This window comes from Melozone crissalis, unplaced genomic scaffold, assembly GCF_028551555.1.
Source record: "Melozone crissalis strain CALT ecotype California unplaced genomic scaffold, PUWL_Pcris_2 ptg000027l_1, whole genome shotgun sequence".
Classification (NCBI taxonomy): Eukaryota; Metazoa; Chordata; class Aves; order Passeriformes; family Passerellidae; genus Melozone; species Melozone crissalis.
The window spans coordinates 43,241,312-43,260,270 of record NW_026535805.1 but is presented as its reverse complement, the minus strand read 5'-3'; the positions used below and the strand labels follow the sequence as shown (position 1 = coordinate 43,260,270).

General features: G+C 36.0%; 1 protein-coding gene across 5 annotated transcripts in view; it reads right to left on the bottom strand.

Moving 5' to 3' along the window:
* The window catches only part of PTPRK (protein tyrosine phosphatase receptor type K), a 296,457-nt gene that overhangs the window by 91,608 nt on the left and 185,890 nt on the right, over positions 1-18,959 (bottom strand). For all 5 annotated transcript variants that reach the window (XM_054279018.1, XM_054279017.1, XM_054279019.1 and 2 more), the window contains exon 7: positions 233-535. In XM_054279018.1, coding sequence (XP_054134993.1) covers positions 233-535 — 303 coding nt within the window. The remainder of the gene's footprint in view (positions 1-232; positions 536-18,959) is intronic.

The following is an 18,959-nucleotide window of genomic DNA, read 5'->3' as shown; positions in this document are numbered from 1 at the left end:
AGAAAGAGACACAGAGAGAGATCCAGTTTGACTTGTCCTGCATGGACAGTTTTGGCTACATATGCGGGGTGACAGCTATAATACCTTCATAGCTGCCATTTTGGGGCTAATTAATACACTAATAGAATAGAACTTCCACCCTTCATGATACATATTGTAACACACAAAGTTATTTCCTTCCACCTGCATAGACTGGACTTGGATATAATTTCCATAAGAACATTTAACTTACCATCTTCATCTGTCTGGATAATGGTCTCCTCGCTTTCCTTCCTTCCTTCTGGGTTGGTTAAGATCATCTTGAGGCTGACATTTGTGTAGGGAGGCAGACGATCCACAACGTGCTGAGGGGCTTTGGGGTCCATGTCCAAGCAGTCTGCTTTGCTCTCGTTGTGTCCACAGAAGTAGTGGTAGCATATAGTGACATTGAAAGTGTGGCAGCGAGTGATGTTGTACCCCAGAGATTCCCAGTCCACAGCGATGTGTCTGGCCTGGATCTCAGCAATCTTCAGTGTTTTGGGTGTTCTCATAGGTTCTAGAAAATAGAGCATAATGAAGAAAACAATGTTAACATTCTTCATCTGGCACTGAACTGTAGCTGGTGGATGGTGCATTCAGGAATGTCAGAGTTAAGGAAGCACCCAACAAATAGGCAAGTATTATCCTTTGCACAGCAGGAGAAAACACTCCTTAAATTTTTTTACTTCATTCCTCTTTGTCCTGTCTTTGCTGGCTGTAATCAGTGATGGAGACGGCAATAGTGAGAAAAAGAATAGTTAATTATCAGGGGAGCAATTCAAAGCAATTGAGAATACAGGCAACAGATGCAAGGAGAGTGACCAAAAGGCCACCCAGCTGTCACTACTGGCTTCCCTTCTTGATTTCCCTCTTATCCTTTTCCTTTTATCTACCTGTGTAAATTAAATAATACATCATAATGGTAAAGAGTGTACATTTACTACATCATGATTTATCATGCCACCAAGCAATGCTGTATACTAATTATACTAATTACCTTACTAAACTAGCAGTTACAAAAACGATGCAGATATTAATTAGTGTTTATTATTTTAGTAATGAAGCTCTTCATTCAAGCAAAACCCCTCGGAAATAGCACAAAAAAATGCTTTGGGATATTCACATTGTATCCTGACCCCTCCAAAACCCCAAAACCATGATTACTCTGAGCAGGTGATCTCTGACCTGCTCCCCAAGCTCAGCTGCTCTCCCCACGTGCATTTGCACCAGCAGAGTACGTGATGCTCCCCAAGCTGTCATCAATCTTTTGCTGCCTCTTCAGTGCATTCATTCCTCATGCAAGAGTAACTTTTATCATTGAACTTAATTAAAATGATTACACAATGAAAATCATGACCATGTCTGTATATACAAGACTTTCACTGAAAATATACCCTGCTAGTACATGCTTCCTCACCAGAGAAAATAAAGCTTGTGATTGATACAGCTTCAGCCGTGTGTCCTTGCTGGTTTAAGGTCAAAACAGTCAAGATTGTTCAAGGAAGTGAAATATAGGATTTCTCCTTCTGAGTATGACTGTTCTTTGTAACTTGTATGAGTTCCAGCAAGACAAAAATCATCCAAAAAGCACAGATGGTATATTGAAATAAAGAAACGTGAATCAGTGTAATGTATTCAGCATGCAGTTTGCCAGACAAACTGCAAACATTTAGTTTCAAACATCAAAACAACAGAATTCTAAATATAACATAAAGGTATTCCTAGCAACATGATGAATGATAAGAATTAAAAATTTCACCTATTTGTTGCCTTGATCTATCCTTTCTTCATTTTGAACAAGCACATATATTATCTTTGCCATTAAGTTTCTTTATCATATATACAGTGAAAAATGCAATTAAATAAGACTACTTCCTGGGTAGTAGCTCTCTGAACACAGTGTACTGCAACAATAGACATTTGAAACTGAAAGATAGCATTGAAAAGGTCCTTGAGAGATAAGAGACTTGAAGAGAAGGAGAAAAAACAGGGTTTTATAGAGAAAACAGTGCCTCGTGCTTTAGCAAGTAGAGAGAGGTGTGAGGTGGTCATTGAAAGAAAAAAAAGTAGCAATATAGTAGATCTACTGAAGGAGCTGACAAGGGTCTTCAAAGAATGAGTATTCTCTTGGCTACTGCAAGCACTTGGGGAAAAAATGAACACACTCAAGCCACGAATTAAGAGAACTGTTGAGACAAATACATATATACATACATGTTTATGTATAGTTATATACAAAATCAGCCCTTTTCTTCTATGAATGACAGTGCAAAACTTAGTTATACATACTCTGATTCAGAGTTTGAGGCCTAGAAGAGTAAACATATCCTTCACCAAGGAAATGTGTTATAGGCTAAGTTTTCCTTCTGAAATGGAATTATTTTTCTCATTTTAGTCATTTCCTGTTTGTTGTCCTACTCCAGTTTGTGCCTTTCAACCACTCCCCCTAGAGATGGAATTCAAAATTTATTGGAATTAAAACAACCTAACACCTGGTGTCTGACCATGAAGTCTGAAACTCAATAGTTTGAAGCCACCAATCAGTAACAGAAAACATTTTCATCTTGCATCTCTCATGACAAGACTTAAACTGCATTTACACTATGCTGCACAGCACTTTAAAGAGAGAAGAAAAAAAATAAAAGCTTTGTGAAACTTAAAGAAAAATTATTTTACAATTCCATGCAAATTTTACAAATGTGCCACCGCATCAGAGGAGATACTGAAATGCATCCTTTATTCACCTGTCAAAAGGCAAGAATGAAAGACAGAGTGTGATCTCACTTTCTCACAACTATTCCCTTCTTTGGCAGAAATTAAACAACTTCTGCAATATTGAGATGGTAATTAAAGTCTGCAGAGTCTCTCAACAGCTTTAGTAAACTCTGCCAACTGTCCCACTGCTCCTAAAATGATGCTTTAAAAACGCAATTTTACTCTTTCTTCTGGGCAATGTTCATCTTGGGAATCTCTAGAGGTAAAGACCAATTGTTTTAAACTACCACACCACAAAGTCTCCATCTGTAACACCTCAGTAAAAAGCAATCTTCGAATAATTGCTTTTCTCAGATAAAGCACTATTGAATTTTTGAGTAGGCTTCCCAAAGATCTGAACCATCTCATTAAGAATAGCTTTGATCTTGATGGGAGCAAGTAGTGTTCATCTCCTTGTTTTTTCCATTTCCCATCACAATTTAGGGTTTAACTTTCACTGAAACATTTCTTTAGTCCTACAGGGATTTTATTTCAATAAATGCATTATCTTCTTATTTCTTGATACTCTTTGAGTACTGCAAATCCCAATTATTCAATTCACGTCTTGTCCTCCCAGTTTTCTTCCCATCTTTTCTCACGTCGAGAACTTTTATCCAAAAAACATGGACTTTTAAGCACGAGTTTTTACTTTATTGAATTACTTGTGTCAAATAGGCACCCTATGACAAAGACAGAAGAAATAAGATGCTCTCAAAATACTTGCTCAATCCCTAACCTGTCCACTGGAGTGTCAGAAATGATGGCAGAAGGCACTTAATATGCTTCAAACATTAATTTACCAGTTACCCCTGTGAGACATGTAAGTGGTGTTAAACTTTTCTGTGAAAAGAAAGAGGCACAAAAAAGGTTAATAGCTTATTCAAGGCTACAAAGCAAATTACTGCTAGGGCCACGAGAAAGCTGAACCCAGCTGCCAGGTCACTGGTGGCCATCAGACACCCAGCTGCAGCAATTCATAAAGCTCATGTACAATCTATGCTTCCACCCAAATTCTAACTCCAATCCTACACTCCAGTCCTTTTTTAAAAAGAGGTTTGGTGGGTGTTTTTTTAAAGGTTTTCTTAGAACAAGTTTGAAAAAGCATAACAGTGCCCAGACACTAAATGAATATCTGAGCATAAGGACATGTTATTTAAAAAAACAATAATTTGGCTTATCCTTTTAGAAAGATTTCTTGATTGAGAGCTTCAAATTTGAATGAAATAGCGCTTTTTTTTTTTGTTTTGCATTAAATCTTGCATTTAAAATTTAAATTTTTTGGGAGATGATATTCATAATTTATTTCTTTTTTTCAAGACCTTTTCTCCATCAGATAAAAGGCTGGAGGGAGTTCTTTTGCGGTGACAGCAGAAAGTATGCAGGAAATTCAATATCCTGTGACTGCAACAAGCTCTTAGATATGAACATCCTGACTGGCAGAGTTTCTTCAAACAGAAACCCAGCAACAAAGCATATGTTGATTTGGTGGTGGTGGTGGCAAGGCTGACCTTTAGATTCTCATGAGCACCACTAATGATGACAGGCTCCCTTCTGCCAGACCTTGCCCACCCATGGGCTGCTGCCATGACCTTCCTCCCATTTCCACCTCTACTTGCAGCCAGCTTCTCCCTCTGCCCTTTGCTTTTCACACCTGGCAATATCCATCTCTGTTATCCCCCTCCTCCTCACCCCTGCTTTGTGCCTTGGCCCACAAATACTACCAAGTGATCACTGACTCGGATTTATTATCCAGTCTGACTGGTTTTAGCCTCATTGAACCAATTGAAAACAGAGGCATTGGGAGAAGACCAAAACAACAGAAAAATCAGAATGATAAGAGATCTCTGTTTGTACAGATTACTAAGTGCTCAATCCTTATCCAGAAACCATGCAAAAAAATTACATGCATATGGCACTCAATCACAACAATTTCTGGATCAGGAAGATTTAACCCAACCTTATGTGATAAAATAAAGAACACTTTAGTAATTCTCCACAGGTTAACAGTAGAGGGATAGATGGTGAAAGAGACAGAACCTGTTGACCCCATACAACCTCTCAACTGCAGGATGATTTAATAAGACTCTCCAGATAACAGATAAAATGAAATTCAATTTCTTTAGTGCTTGATAAGCAACTCGTGATATGACAGGTCAATATCAAGCCTCTTTGTAGAGATTATCTTCACTTACACAGAGATGGGAGTGAAAACAAAAGCCTTCACAGCTGCAGAAGCATCAAGGTGAGAGCATGCATTTCCTCAGAACCTCTTTTTAATGATAATACATTTTAGCCTGCTGTCAGTCAGAGACAAACAGATGTCCCAAAAGCTGTGAAAAAGTCCCATACAAAGAGGCTAGCAAAGTGTGACATGTGTTCTGCTTTTGCTGCCTTTCCTCAGAAATCTGAAATATTGACTGCAAGAACGTTTAATTTCCCATACCTGGCAGAGGTGGGAGAATTAGATCTTCTGATAAGCAACCAGAATGCACATTTGTTCACATGAAATGGAAAAAACTGGACAAATTTTAAAGCACAAACATTTCAAATAAAGATGGTGCTTCTCAAAAACCAGCATATCCTTTCTATACACTGTCTGTGTATTCAGTTCTTTAATTTGGGTTGGCTTTTGGATCCTTCTTCCCCCTTGAACTCTTTCTAGAAAGTCTGTCATTACACTGGGGAGCTGACTTCCAATTTCTGCTTTAATCACATTGACTGAAATTCAAGTTTATCAAGTTTAAAAGCAAACCAGGTGGCCTTTATTGGTGACACTGGAGGTGAAAAGTAACTGGACTTGGAAGGTGTGATAATTTCTCCATTTAAGGGAACCACAGAGAGATGTGAGGCCTATGTTAAATGAAAACTCTCCTATAGAAAAGCAAATCTATGGCCATTATTTAAAAAGTACAGGTAATAACCCTATAATTTAAAGAACACTGTTTCTCACTAAGATTCCTTTAATTATCTTGCCTTCTAAAACAAAAACTACATAGACAAAAAGAAGCCCTTATATTTCTTCCAATATTCTCAGTCTGAACAGCCACTGGAATTACCTGGATTTTTCTTCTAATACAACATGAGCCTCTTTGTTCCTGTGGCATCTCCTGACCTTTCTAGGGTAACTCTTTCCTTGGCATATGGGGAAACAAAAGGATTATTCCAAGATATCACCGTGGTTGTTGCTCCTTTCTCAATTCATGCAAGGTCCTATAAAACCAAAATGCTCCCAAAACTCAAAGGAAAAAAAAATTTATGATCCTGTTGCTGTGAAGAATTATCTGAAAGACCTCTGATAAGAACCTTGAAGAAAGGTAAGAGGGAAAAGACCTGATGGAAGCACAACCCACATAGGAATAACTGTCAGAAGTGCAGTAAGAAAACAGTAAACTAAGGTTTCTTGCTTGCTCATTTTGTCTGCATTGCTCTCAATTATTACTTTTGTTATTAGTAAATGATGAATCAGGCAGAAAGGAATTTTTTATATAGCTACTAAATTCCTCACATCATAAACTTGGTTAGGACTGCTGAACAGAGAAGTTTATGACTCATTAAAAAGGACCAAACTAGAATTAAATATTTCAAGACACAACCACAGCCTCAGCAAGAACTATGCACATCAACTGTGATCACTTCTGCACTTCTGGGGGTAATGTGCTGTTGTCAAAGGAGCAAACTGTAATTAAGTTATGTTATGAACAAAGCTAACAAAAATCCCTAGGTAAGGTGAGCTGTACTAGAATATCCAGGATGAAGCCCCTGAGTTTCAAGGATTATTAACCTACAAGTCCAAGAGAATTTAGTTCAGATTAACTACCAATAACTCCATTATTTAACAATATGATGATAATACAGGAAGATCCATCAGACATCCCCAAAATGTCGTGCATTTCAGTCTGATTTTCATAAACCAGTCTGTATGACAGAATAATTCCTGCCAATCCTATTCAAGTTTCTTGTCTGTAACTGGCAGATTTTTGACCATTTCCCAGTAGAATTAAAGACAACTTTGAAGTAAAGGCATAAATAGTTATCAGCATGGGCCCCAATTCTTACTGCATAGTGATAGTTCATGAACAACTTACCTTTAGCCAGGGACTCTCTTCTTACAATTTGATGTGTATTCCAAGCCAAAGCCACACTACATTATATTACCAACTGGATCAATATTGATGCAAGATGATATAAGGCATCAATATGCCCTTCTCATAAGTTATTGGCATAAAATGCTATTCCATTGTTGGAGTACCTGAACTCCCTCATTCTCAGAATCTAAAAAAAACAGGACACCTGTCACATAGATAAGTGTAAGTTGGAAAGTCTAACTAAGCTACTTGCTAATAGCGTTTTTTGTTTGGTTGCATTGATTTCATTTGTTTTGGGTTTCTTTTTTTTTTACTGTTGATTTGTCGTTTTTTAAAAAGGTCTTGTTTCACATCAGCATTTAAGACACCTGATTTAAAGCAGCCACATTTCAAAACTCAGGCCTTTAATCCTTTTAAACTTAGAAGCATGAAGAAATGGTGAACATCAAAGTAAGAGAATTTAATGAAGTTGACAGAAGTAGTACAATTTGAAGTATTTTCTGCAGTCTGATAAGAAAGGAAAAAATTAACGGGTACATATTCCCATGATAAAAATCATAGGGATTGCTGGGCATCTCCCTTCTTAAATGTGTGACACACACATAATACAAAACAAATATGGATGCAAACACAAAAAAAAAATTAACTTTTTCTGCATTAGTATGTCCATCTGTTTGTCATGTGAAATATAAACCCAGAATAAATGAAACTATGGTATTTATACTGTGTTAACATTACAGATTTATTTTGGTGCAAACAAAGGTTATAATGCAATTGCATGAAAATCTATGAGTTTTACCTCCTTTCACTTCATCTAGTGACTGATTTTTTAAGCCAGCTTACAAATTTCTTATTGATCACATACTTCAGGGAGCTGAAGAAAACATCTGAATTATTACTTAGATAATCAGCTCTACTACACTAGTTTCAGTAGCAATGAGGGGATATTCAATATATTTTTAGAAATTATCTTTTTGGATGCAAAACACAGCTGCCCCTGCATCATAGGTGTAGTAAACAGATAAATATAACTGCACTACTGACAATTATTTGCCCATTTTCTCTTGGTAGTACATTTATTCTGTTGCCTCCACACATGATTAACAGTTTATGCATCCTTAGCATGTAATCAATAGCTGCAAAGTCTTGTATTAGTTTGAGAGATGAGACATCCCTTGATAATAAATTCTGTGGACTTCTCCAGTTTAGCTTAGCTCAAAAAATTCACTTTTTTTTCTTTTTTTCTTTTTAAATCTGAGTTTAAATCAAAAGGAACTATAGGGTCTAGGAGGGGAGAGGAAAAGCTGGCACGTTCTCTTTAATCTCATTCTTCCAAATGAGCAAAACCTCTCTAATGGTCTAAAACACAAACCAGCATGTCAAGAAGCATCAGATTGCAAGAGTAAACACAGGGGAAGTCTGACAGTACTAAATGCCTAGGAAGCAGGTTCAGGACTACAATAACCCAGTTTAATTCTGCAAAGTAATTTATATAACTATAAATGATAAGGAAAAAGTGAACCTTTGACCTGAAATATCTGCATGATTACATTAAAGCAGAATGGAAGATATAATCTAAAACAATAACAACAATATTATAAAGAATATGTAGTGTGTATTTACACACACATGGATATTTACCCACCTTAACAGAGAACCTAACTATGCAATGCTATGAAGAAAGCATTTACAAACATTTATTTGAACATAAATCGCCATTATTGCCTAGGTGATATATTGTTCATTTCTCTCCAATACACATTCATAAACATGTTTTTTATGGTTTTGTTTACAAACTATATATTTGGGAACTTAGGATGTAATGAGTATTAAGCAAAATGACTAAGTTGGAGCAGTGTGAATGAGCTAAACAAGAATTTTCTATGGATAGTGTTAAAGCTTCAGTTCATTTCTCCTGCGTAGAAAAATTTCAGTCCTCCAAGTTAGGAAGCATAAACATCATCACATGAAATAAATGAAAAAATGTGAAATGTAGTCTATAATAAATAAATAAATAGTAAGCACTAAGTACTTAGACTGGGAAAAAAGGCCACATTCACCTCTGATAACTAAGAATTGAAAATTGCAGGCAGTATTTATGATACCCACTTAAAACCTGTATGTACATTTGCGTGTGTGCATGCACGCTGATAGACCCGTGTAGATATGTTCACTTCCCCACATGCAGATAAAACATCCATCAAAATTCATCCTCTCTGTCTCTTCACACCTACTGAAATGGTCTCAATCCTATTTTCTCCCATTTCCCTTTTGTACTATCTGGTTCCTGCTGCCCCTGGGATCTTGGCTGAAACCACCCATCCTCCATCCCTCTGCCTGCAAACCACAAAGCCTTGAGTTTCTATCTTGGTCACAGCCCATGAACTAACACATCCGATGTTATGCTTATGTGGCAAAACTCAATAACAACTTTGTGTTGCACCTTACTCTAGCCCCTTTTACAAAATCAGTAACACAAGACTACATACCACACAACGTATATATTGTATAGTGATAAGATATCTTTATATAATGCATAAACCTTGGATGAAACACAGATTCATTAAGTTGTTTAAAACCAGGAGTGACACCGTAACACACAATGCCTCTGCTGTATATATTTTGTCCCATAAGTGAAACAATCCAGGTAATTTATTTTTAAATGTTGAATGACAGCCTCTGTAGCTTCTGTTGTAGAGAAGAGTTTTCTCTAAGCAGTTGGAAATTTATTTAATGAATTGTCTTCATTTTCTTCATTGGCTCATGCAAATTTAAGAACACAAGTTGATAGTGTAAGCAAGTTTGTTTTCCTCTGGGAAAAAAAAATACAGGAGCAAAGAATTGCTCTAACATTAAAATTTTGAATAAGATCAGAAACCATTTTCAATTGTACATAGAATTCTAAAAATGCTAGTAAGGAGTCATGGGGAAAATTTATTTCTAAGGTGGCTACTTGTCTACAGTGAAATTGTGTCATTTTTGAATTTCAATGAAATTTTATTACTTAAGTCACATAGTCGCTTGCCAAAGTTGACTAAACTTGACTAAGACAACTCCTTAATCTACTGGTCAATCACCACTACCACGTGACTACCACAACCTAATACTTGTACCTGTATGAATAATCTTCTTAATACCTTAATTTGATATTTTTTTACAGATATTTTAAACAAATTTCTGTGCATTTTAAGTGTTCCAATTTCAATTCAACTGTCCCTTGATGTGATGTACCAGTGAGAAAAAATTGCATTCCTGCATTAGCAGGCAAAGCGTTGTCCATGATTTCCTAATGGAACAGTCATGACATTTTCATTAGAAGATACAGCCCTAAGTTGATAATTTCTAGAGATGAGGCCTTTTTTAAAGTTCTTCAAAACTTTCTTTTAGAAAGGGAAAGGAGGATAAGGAATATTTCCTTTTCATATTGTCTTGCTGTATGGGCAAAATTGACATGGCATCAACTCTCTTTCCTAATATCATGAGGCTATAAAAGTTCGCAAGGCTATTTTGGGAAATGGGACTGAACCTTGCAAACCTTTTGTTCCTGGAGCTGCCTTAACATAAGCGTGGCTCTGCAGAAGTGAGCTCACAAGCACCTCTTAGCCACTGTGAAAGAGGGTCCTTGAAAAAGAACACAAAAGCAATGAAAAGGCCTTGCTGACAGAGGCACTAGCAAGGGGAAATGTTTTCTAAAATACACCATGAAATTCAAATAACACTCTTCCATTTAGCTGCATAAAGTACTCTCAAGAAATTGTCCTGTTGCTTCACTTGCAGCCATTTAGTGTTCTACCAAGTTGTTATTTCCTGTCTAAGCAGAAACTTGGAAAATACAAAATAATTCACCTACAGTAATAGAAAGTTATGTATTTTAGAAGCAATTTTCTCTTTGCAAACTTCCTCTGAACACTTCTGGCTTATTCATTAACAAAAATGTTAATGAAAAATGATCCTGGAGAATTTTCTGTCAATAGTAAAGCTGGATGAGTTGTAAGAGAAAAAGGTGGCAAACCCAGCAAATGAAAACCAATCCTAGATGCTGTGGGTAATAACTTACTCTGCTTTCAAAATCATGTGATTGCATAAAAAGTTATTGATTAATGAGAAAATTATTTTATTTTATAAAGCACTGATGGTGTTGCTAAATGCAAACAAAATAAATCTACTTTTGACTCACATGCAAATGTAAAGGATCAGCTCTTTGCTTGCAGGAGGCATCACCATTTACTATGTGCTTTCTTGCTTTAGATACCAATCTAGAGAGTTGTCTACTTCAAGCTGTCAATCATATTCAATAATTTTACCACATTCTGACTTTCAAAAAGATATTGTACTAGAACAGTTGTCTTGGCTTCACTGTTAGAACAAAGCATGTGCCAACGTGCTCCCCGACCAGCTCTACTGCAGCAGTCACCCAAGAGAGTGTCAATCACGCCTGCTGAGTAAGTGGAGCATTAAATTATTTTTTTATGCCTGTGTTGTACATGCTGAATCATTGTCATCATACCCTCACAACAGAATGCAAAGAAGGAAAGGCAGCCAATTAGCCAAGTCAAGGCCACACAGGCAAATGCTGTAGTAATTTGGAAGTGCAGGCTAATTGCTGGACACCAGCATTACACTGTCACTTAAACCAGATTTATTGCTGAGTCCAATAAACGTTTAAAAATAAATAAAAGAACAATCCCTTTCTCTCACCTTATTACTGAAAGACTTAAAAAATTCCCCTGGGTATCTGCCAGGTTTGGTTGGTTTTTTTTTTTTTTTGGCACCCCATCTTACTGCTAACCTTTTGGAGATCGACATAACAAGCACATATGCAATCTGCTACCATCCCCTCTTGTCACCATGATCAAGCCACTAGCTCATAACCCGTATCAGCAGCCATAATAATTTGCAGTATTGAGCATCTACAGAATGCCTAAAAATATTAAATTCTTCAGAATTTGTTTAATGGTTTTTATGACTAGCAGTGGAGGTTTTGGGAGTTATACCCAGCTTTTTGAGCTAATTCTATTAATATCCATATCCATATCCATTAATATCAGCTGATAATGCCAGCCTTATTCTCCTACTGGCCATATTCTCCATGACCACCTTCTTCCTCTCTCCTTGATTTGAACCTTGAAGTTATGGCCACTCTTGCCTTCCAAATTTCCCTTGTTACTTTAATATTCAAGCAAAATTACAATATTACTACTAACTTGAAAGAAACAAGGACTTGTGCTAACAGTAAAAAAAACAGCCACCAAAAAACCTCGAGCATGTTTGCCTTTCCCAGCAGCCCTTCCCTTGTTGCTTTTGACTTGGATATTTGGAAGGCAGATTAAATCATGGCACCATAGAACAATTCAGCTTGGAGGGGACCTTTCATGGTCATGCAGTCCCATCTCCTCCTCAAAGCAATTGTATCAGATTGCTCAGGAGCTGGTCCAGTCTATTTCTGGATATCCCCAATGAGGCAAATTCTACATTCTCTCAGGACAATAGTCATGGCAAATACAAAGAAGATATAAATGGGGCTTCAAGGCTTGAGCTGATTTCCAAATATTTGGTGAAAAGCAGAGAATTCAAAAATTCCCTAAGAGAGCATCAGATTTTTTTTTTTTGATCTTTCTTCACAGTATCTGGCACTGACCTCTGTTAGATGGCAAGGCTCTTCACTCAAATTTCACCAAGCTTTACTTTGTTTGACACAAAACTTTCCAGTTCACAGAATACAAGAAGCATCTTTTCCTATTAAAAATATTATTTTAACTGCAGTGTTTAAGATAAGTGTGCAAAATAAAATTGAACAGAAGAATTCAGTTCTCTTTGCAAACCACATGATTGTTGCACCTAAGGCTGTGGTTTTTATGGTAGACTTGGCAGTGTTAGGTTTATGGTAGGACTTGAGCAGCTTTAAAGTCTTTTTCAACCTAAATGATTTTATGATTTTATACTAGAGAATGGAGAAAACCATTGTGATTTAATCAGTATTTAAAAATATTTGACAAGGGGCAGACATCTAAACAAAATGAGTTGGGGTTATCCTGTTTGATAATCCTTAGGTTATTACACATATTTACTAGAAATTTGTTGATGGATGTTTTGTTTTTTTTTGTTTAGAGGGTTTGGGTCAGATTTTACTTCTACTGAACATTATAATAGAACTCAAGAACAGAAGTCAATCATCATAAGTGTGTAGCAATGCATCTAAGTGCATTGCCTTTACTCAATCAAATTATAAGAAAGATGGAAAATGCCAACAGTTATATGAATGTGCATGGCATAGAAGCCCATTTTAGCATCTAGAAAAAAATCAGGTACATTGGAGCAGTGTAAAAAGTTCAGTAATATCATTTTGTGAGCTGTGCTGACATTGCAATCACCAGTATGATTAATGAAATTTATGCTTTATACTATAGCTGTGAGTATTTTCTTACAGCTATAGTACCACGGTAGTGCAGTGCCTTTTCAACATTATGACAAAATGACTAATCTCTACTAATTGGTTTTGAGCAAAGGCTTTATACAGAAACTGAAGAGAGCAATAGAATATATGATTTTCAGAGCTAAGCATTTAAATCAAGCCATTTGCTGAGAGGGTGAACTAGTTTACTTAATAGTAAGGTCTATCTACCATTGGGTATTTCTGCCAGGGCTGCAGGACTGGCTTATCCAAGCGACACACAGTCTCCAGGAAAGGGGGCCATATGCTCTGAAAAGAGACAATTCCAAGCCCAGCTCCTAAATGGCTTCAGAGAAAAAGTCACCACAGCCATAGAAATTTCCAAGTAAAGAATGTAATCCATGCTCTACTTGCAGCTTGGCTCCTGAGGAATGTGTCCCTTAAGTAACAGTTCCAGAAGGCATTCAACCCAAAGGACAACAGACTGCTTGTCTTCTTTTGGACACAAACACTACTGCCTAATTAAGCAGTGTGTATAAAATGAAGTTTCCTTCAGTTGCTGGGGAGCTTGGCAAGAGTTTTTTTTTTTTCAAGCTGCTCTCCATTTAAATTCAGATATTTTGTTTCTAGACACAAAAATTCTCAAGGAAATTTATTTGAAATGTCTGGTTGATTTCTTTGTTGCTGCTGGCTCTGAACTCTCATTCTTGCTTAGCTATTTTGATCAGGCCATGACTGAGTCTCTTGCTAGGAAAATTGCTATTGCTCTTAGAAAGTATCCAAAACACTCTGAGCTGATTTTAATTCTTTTTAACACAATTAATAGATCTTTCCTAAATATAAAATATTGTAAGAAGAAGTTATATACAGATTTTTAAGAAATTAATCTAAATTACACAGTCCACAGGAAAAACAGCTTTGTCTTTAATAGAATGGTTGGGAAAAAAGCTTTACGCAACCTGCTGTATTACAAGTCTCATTACAGCAATCAGCATTTGGCATTTGAGAAGAACATTTAATAAAACCAAAAGATACCAGATTATATTGACAAAAAAATTATTATCAAAATTATACTGACTCCTTGCAAAAGTAAATGAAGCTGCAGAATTTATGTTATCCTCGTTTCCGTCTGAGTATGAAAAACCAAAACTTTCATTTCCTTAACATTCTTTGAAAAAAAGACAAGAGGATAACAAATCACTTTAATGATACTGTTATGAAGTAAAAACAAATGATGGAACTGTAGCTATGTTTACAATTATGGGCTTGCTTTGGTATTACACAGCCGATAATATCCCAGCCTTATGTGTCCTGTGCTACTTCTGGAGTTCAATTTCCTTCAGATAATGTATTCGGGTTCCATAATATGCCTCTTTGGTGAAACCAATAACTGAATCCTGTGGTAATTCCTCAGGAAGTTATAATTTATTGCAATTGTCTGTTCCCACCACTTTTCTCAGTAATTTGTTCCAATGATTAATAGCCCACTGTTAAAGACAAATAATTGTGCCTTACTTCTAATTTAAATCAGCCTGACTTCAGCATGCAGCCATTTGAGGTTCTCACATTTTACCTCCTCTAGAGGAAAGAGAAGTTTTGTACCATGTAGTATTATTCCCTTGTAAAAATCCTGTATAATTACCTCCTTCTCTATGATAGACATATATGATTGAGATCTTTAAGTCACCTTTTTTAAGACTACATCTTCAGCCATGACTATGTGGCACTTTTCTCCATTCCTCCCAAACCTGCAGCTGTATGTTGAAAGCATGGACACCAGATATGCACCCAGTTATCAATATTGATCATACTCACAAAAACAAATCTTTTCTCCCAGCACTGGCCTTGATTTTTAATCATACTATTACACAAAGAACTTTTGGTGATTGCTGGTCTACATCCCTCAAAACTCTTATTGTTTTTCTGTACTACCTCTTCCAAATGCATGTATTATTTTAAATTCATGTGCAGATAGTAAGCCACACTATCTGTTATATCTCTAAACTATTAGAGGAGGCAAAAAGGTAAAAATGAAGCTTCAAATTTAAATCTCAAAGCAAGTACACAACTCTAAGTATAGTGTCATAAACTTTTAATGTGAGATATCTTGCCTTTGCAGGTTCTCACTTCACAACTCAAAATTTTGATTGCATTTTGTAATCAAAACATGCAAAAAAATTAGATCTAAATACCACTGGTTAAAGGGTGATATACTTTATCTGTAAACATATTTACTAATTCACTTTGCTCATTACTCAAAATAAAGACTATAAATACACACATTAGTCTGAATTAAAATATTACAATTATTTCAAATTACGAGCTGCAGAGAAAAAGAAAACAAAACCAGAAAAGAATGCCAATGCAGGGAGAAAGAGGGCTATGCCTTCTCCCTGTATAAACACCTCAAAAAATGCAGTCATGCTTGACTGCAAAAGACAATGATACAATTTTTTCTCAAAAACCAGTGCCTTGCTGAAAGTCACTGAAGATTCCCCAAGGAGAACTTGAATTAGAGTCAAAGGCCAAACATAAAGACACCTCTCTGAAACCTAATCCTCTTGCCCATTTAAAATGTTCCTGCAGCTTCTGGTCAGAAAAACACAGCACTGGAATTGTACTGTCAGTTTTACTTGTTTTTCTTGAGTGTTTTCAACACCAAATAACTCAAATATCTCAACAAGTATCAACACAGCTAAAATAAAAACAGATAACCTACTCCTTTTACCACTCAATGTCAGATTGTTCCTCCCCTTCCACTCTTTTCTGGCATTAGCAACATAACAATGTTTAAACTACAAATAGGCATTAGAAATTTTAGTGTTACTTAGTGGGTTTAAATGAAAGCTGATTGCTTTTCCACTGTCCTTCCAAGATGTTCCAGTAGAGACAGGGATTTAGGTACAAGAATGAGGACTGTGTCTTTTCAGACTTAGGATCAGCCTGAAGGCATGGCACATTTGTTAACATTGATAGCTATTAAAAAACAGCCAAATTTGTTCATAAATTAGCTCTAAAGAAAAAATTAGGCTGTAAGTAATAAGAGCAAAATAAGCATTTTATGTCATCTGCATAAAACCAAAAGAAGTCTTCATTAAGGAAACTATTTTACCAGTCACTGTCACAGAACAAGAACTCCTCAGTGTCTCCCTTGACAGATCTGACAGCTCAGGGTCTCCAGGAGGCTTCATGAGCTGACATGTCTCTGCTTTCTCCATAGACACTTCTCTTCCCCCATCTCACTCAGCTCCCTTGCATCTTTAAATTCCAAACCTGCACTATTTCAAACCCTCAGGTGTGTTGGATTCTCCTGCCACAGGTGGGAAAAATATTTTCCTGCTCTTTATTTGATCTAAGAATATATTCAGCAACTCCAAATACAAATACACTGACATCAGGTACTTCATTTCAGCACCCAGGCAAAAACCTAAGGTATTTTGCATTTATTACTTGCAAACAAGAAATATAAAACTAGGGCACTCACTGTGAATATAAAAGTGTCACAAAATGTGTTTATAGTCTTCAGATCAGAGAAGCACTTTAAAAATCAGGATTAACCTTCTCTAGAGCAGTGCCAGGACCTGTCCTACTTGCTGTTTTTCCTGGACTTCAACCTAAACAGGGCATCATTGAAGAGCTCAAGATTTGTATGGACAAAAACAGATGGGACACAACAGCACCAAAAATTACACCTGGGCTGCCAGCCTTCCATTCCTCTCTCCCATTTCTCTTCCAGATCAAACCAAGTCACACTACCAGTGAGGAAACATCTTGGGTTCAGACAGCCTCTGCTGTGTGGAGCAGTGGATTGCCTCCTTGTTCATTTTTCTTCAGTTTTGCAGTTAAATACTATAGATCATATAGATCACATAACAAGCTGTTAAATTGTTTTGTTTTTGTTTTTTTTTTTTTGGTCAAGACATTAGATGCTGAATTTACTAAGCCTTAAATAAGACTGAATTCTAGCAGGGGAAATTATGCAGTCTGAATTCAATTAACACAGTCAAAAAATTCCCTGAATTTTAATTTTTCCCCTCTTCCACTTTACTCTAGGAACTGGAATCCAGGAATGGCAATACAATTACTGTAATAACAGCACACTAAAAACTTTGCAAACACCTCAGAGAAAATCCTGAAAGTTATGGTTATGGCTATTCATAACACAGTAAACAAGTATCTTAAACTATTCCTTCTATTTTATTTTCCCCCACCTTACAAATTCATTAGCTCACATACTGATAAACAACTAACACTTAAAGCAGCTTTTATAATTCCTGTGTAGATAAAAAATTGATACTATAAAACACTTATTACCACATTTATTAATTATCACATTCTCGATTTAACTGAGATATGAATTTCTATCTGTATCTTTCAGCTATTTAACAGATGTGTCACCTGTCAGTTACCAAATGCCCTGGAAAGCCTCCTCCAACACACTTTGTACGTCATTGGCAACATCACCCCCTGGTTTGTGTACAAATATTATTCAGTTTGCTTCCTTCTCAGCTCTGCTGCACACAGGGTAATTCAGCAAATAAGGAAAATATCAGAATCACTTTTTAATCCCCTCATACACATAGAACTAAATAATACTTTGTAAAATAGTATAAAAAGAATTACAGATTTTTTTTCAAAAATGTAAGAAAGGTTAACGTACGCTAAAATCAGCAATGCACAGCATAGACATAGCAATCCATATTAAATAACTTTTACAAAAAATTAATTATTCCCTTGCAATGGTGCCAGTATTAATAAATCACTCTTAAAACTCTGATGCAGTAATCTAAACCAGTTATGTTTTGCTAGCCAACTCTGTCTTTTAATAGCAGCCCAATAAACCCAAACAAGTGAAAATGTGAATGCTATTTTAAATTGCAACAAATCCCTACTGGAAATATTTTTTTAAAAAATATTTTAAAACTACAGTCCATATGTGAAATATACTCCAGTTCAGTATATATATAGAACTCAAAATTAGCTTCCTAACCCTTAAAATGGTTTCAATAAACTGACTCAATATTAAAATTAGGAGAAACAACTGTCACTTAGCACTGAAACACAAAACAATCCAAGTGGTTTAAACAAAGATTTAAGTTGTTAGCTCTACAATGTCATCACTGCATACTGAACCACCTGCCCTTTCAGTTTATTATCACTCATGATAATAAATGAATAAATTAAAAAATAAATCTAAATTTTTAATTTCATATCATCCTAACAGAAAGCTAAAAAAAAAAAAAAGAGGACTTTTTTTTTCCTGGACTTTGAAATGCACCTAATATATTTTGCTTTAAATTAATTTCCTCAGTCTTTCCTTCTTTTTAACATTGCCCTATACTTTTTAGCTTGCCACACATTGCACACAATTCCTTCCTTTCCCTCAAACATATGGGATCACTACCACAGCATTGTGCTATTTTCACATATATGACACTTCTGAAAGAAAACAGCAAAATCTCAACAATCCTGTTTGTTGCCAATGCACAACTGGTAAGCCAAGCAGCATTTGTCAAAACTGCTTCAAGGAGATCTAATTCTCTATTCTCAGGACAGACATTCAGTTTCAAAGTATGTCACATTATAAAACCATCTCAGTCTAGAACTTCTTTTTGCTGAAATGGTACATTTCCATACTCTTCCACCAGAATAAAAATTGAAAAAAAAATTTTTGAAGGTTATAAAAGAGAGAAATTATGATATAATCAAAT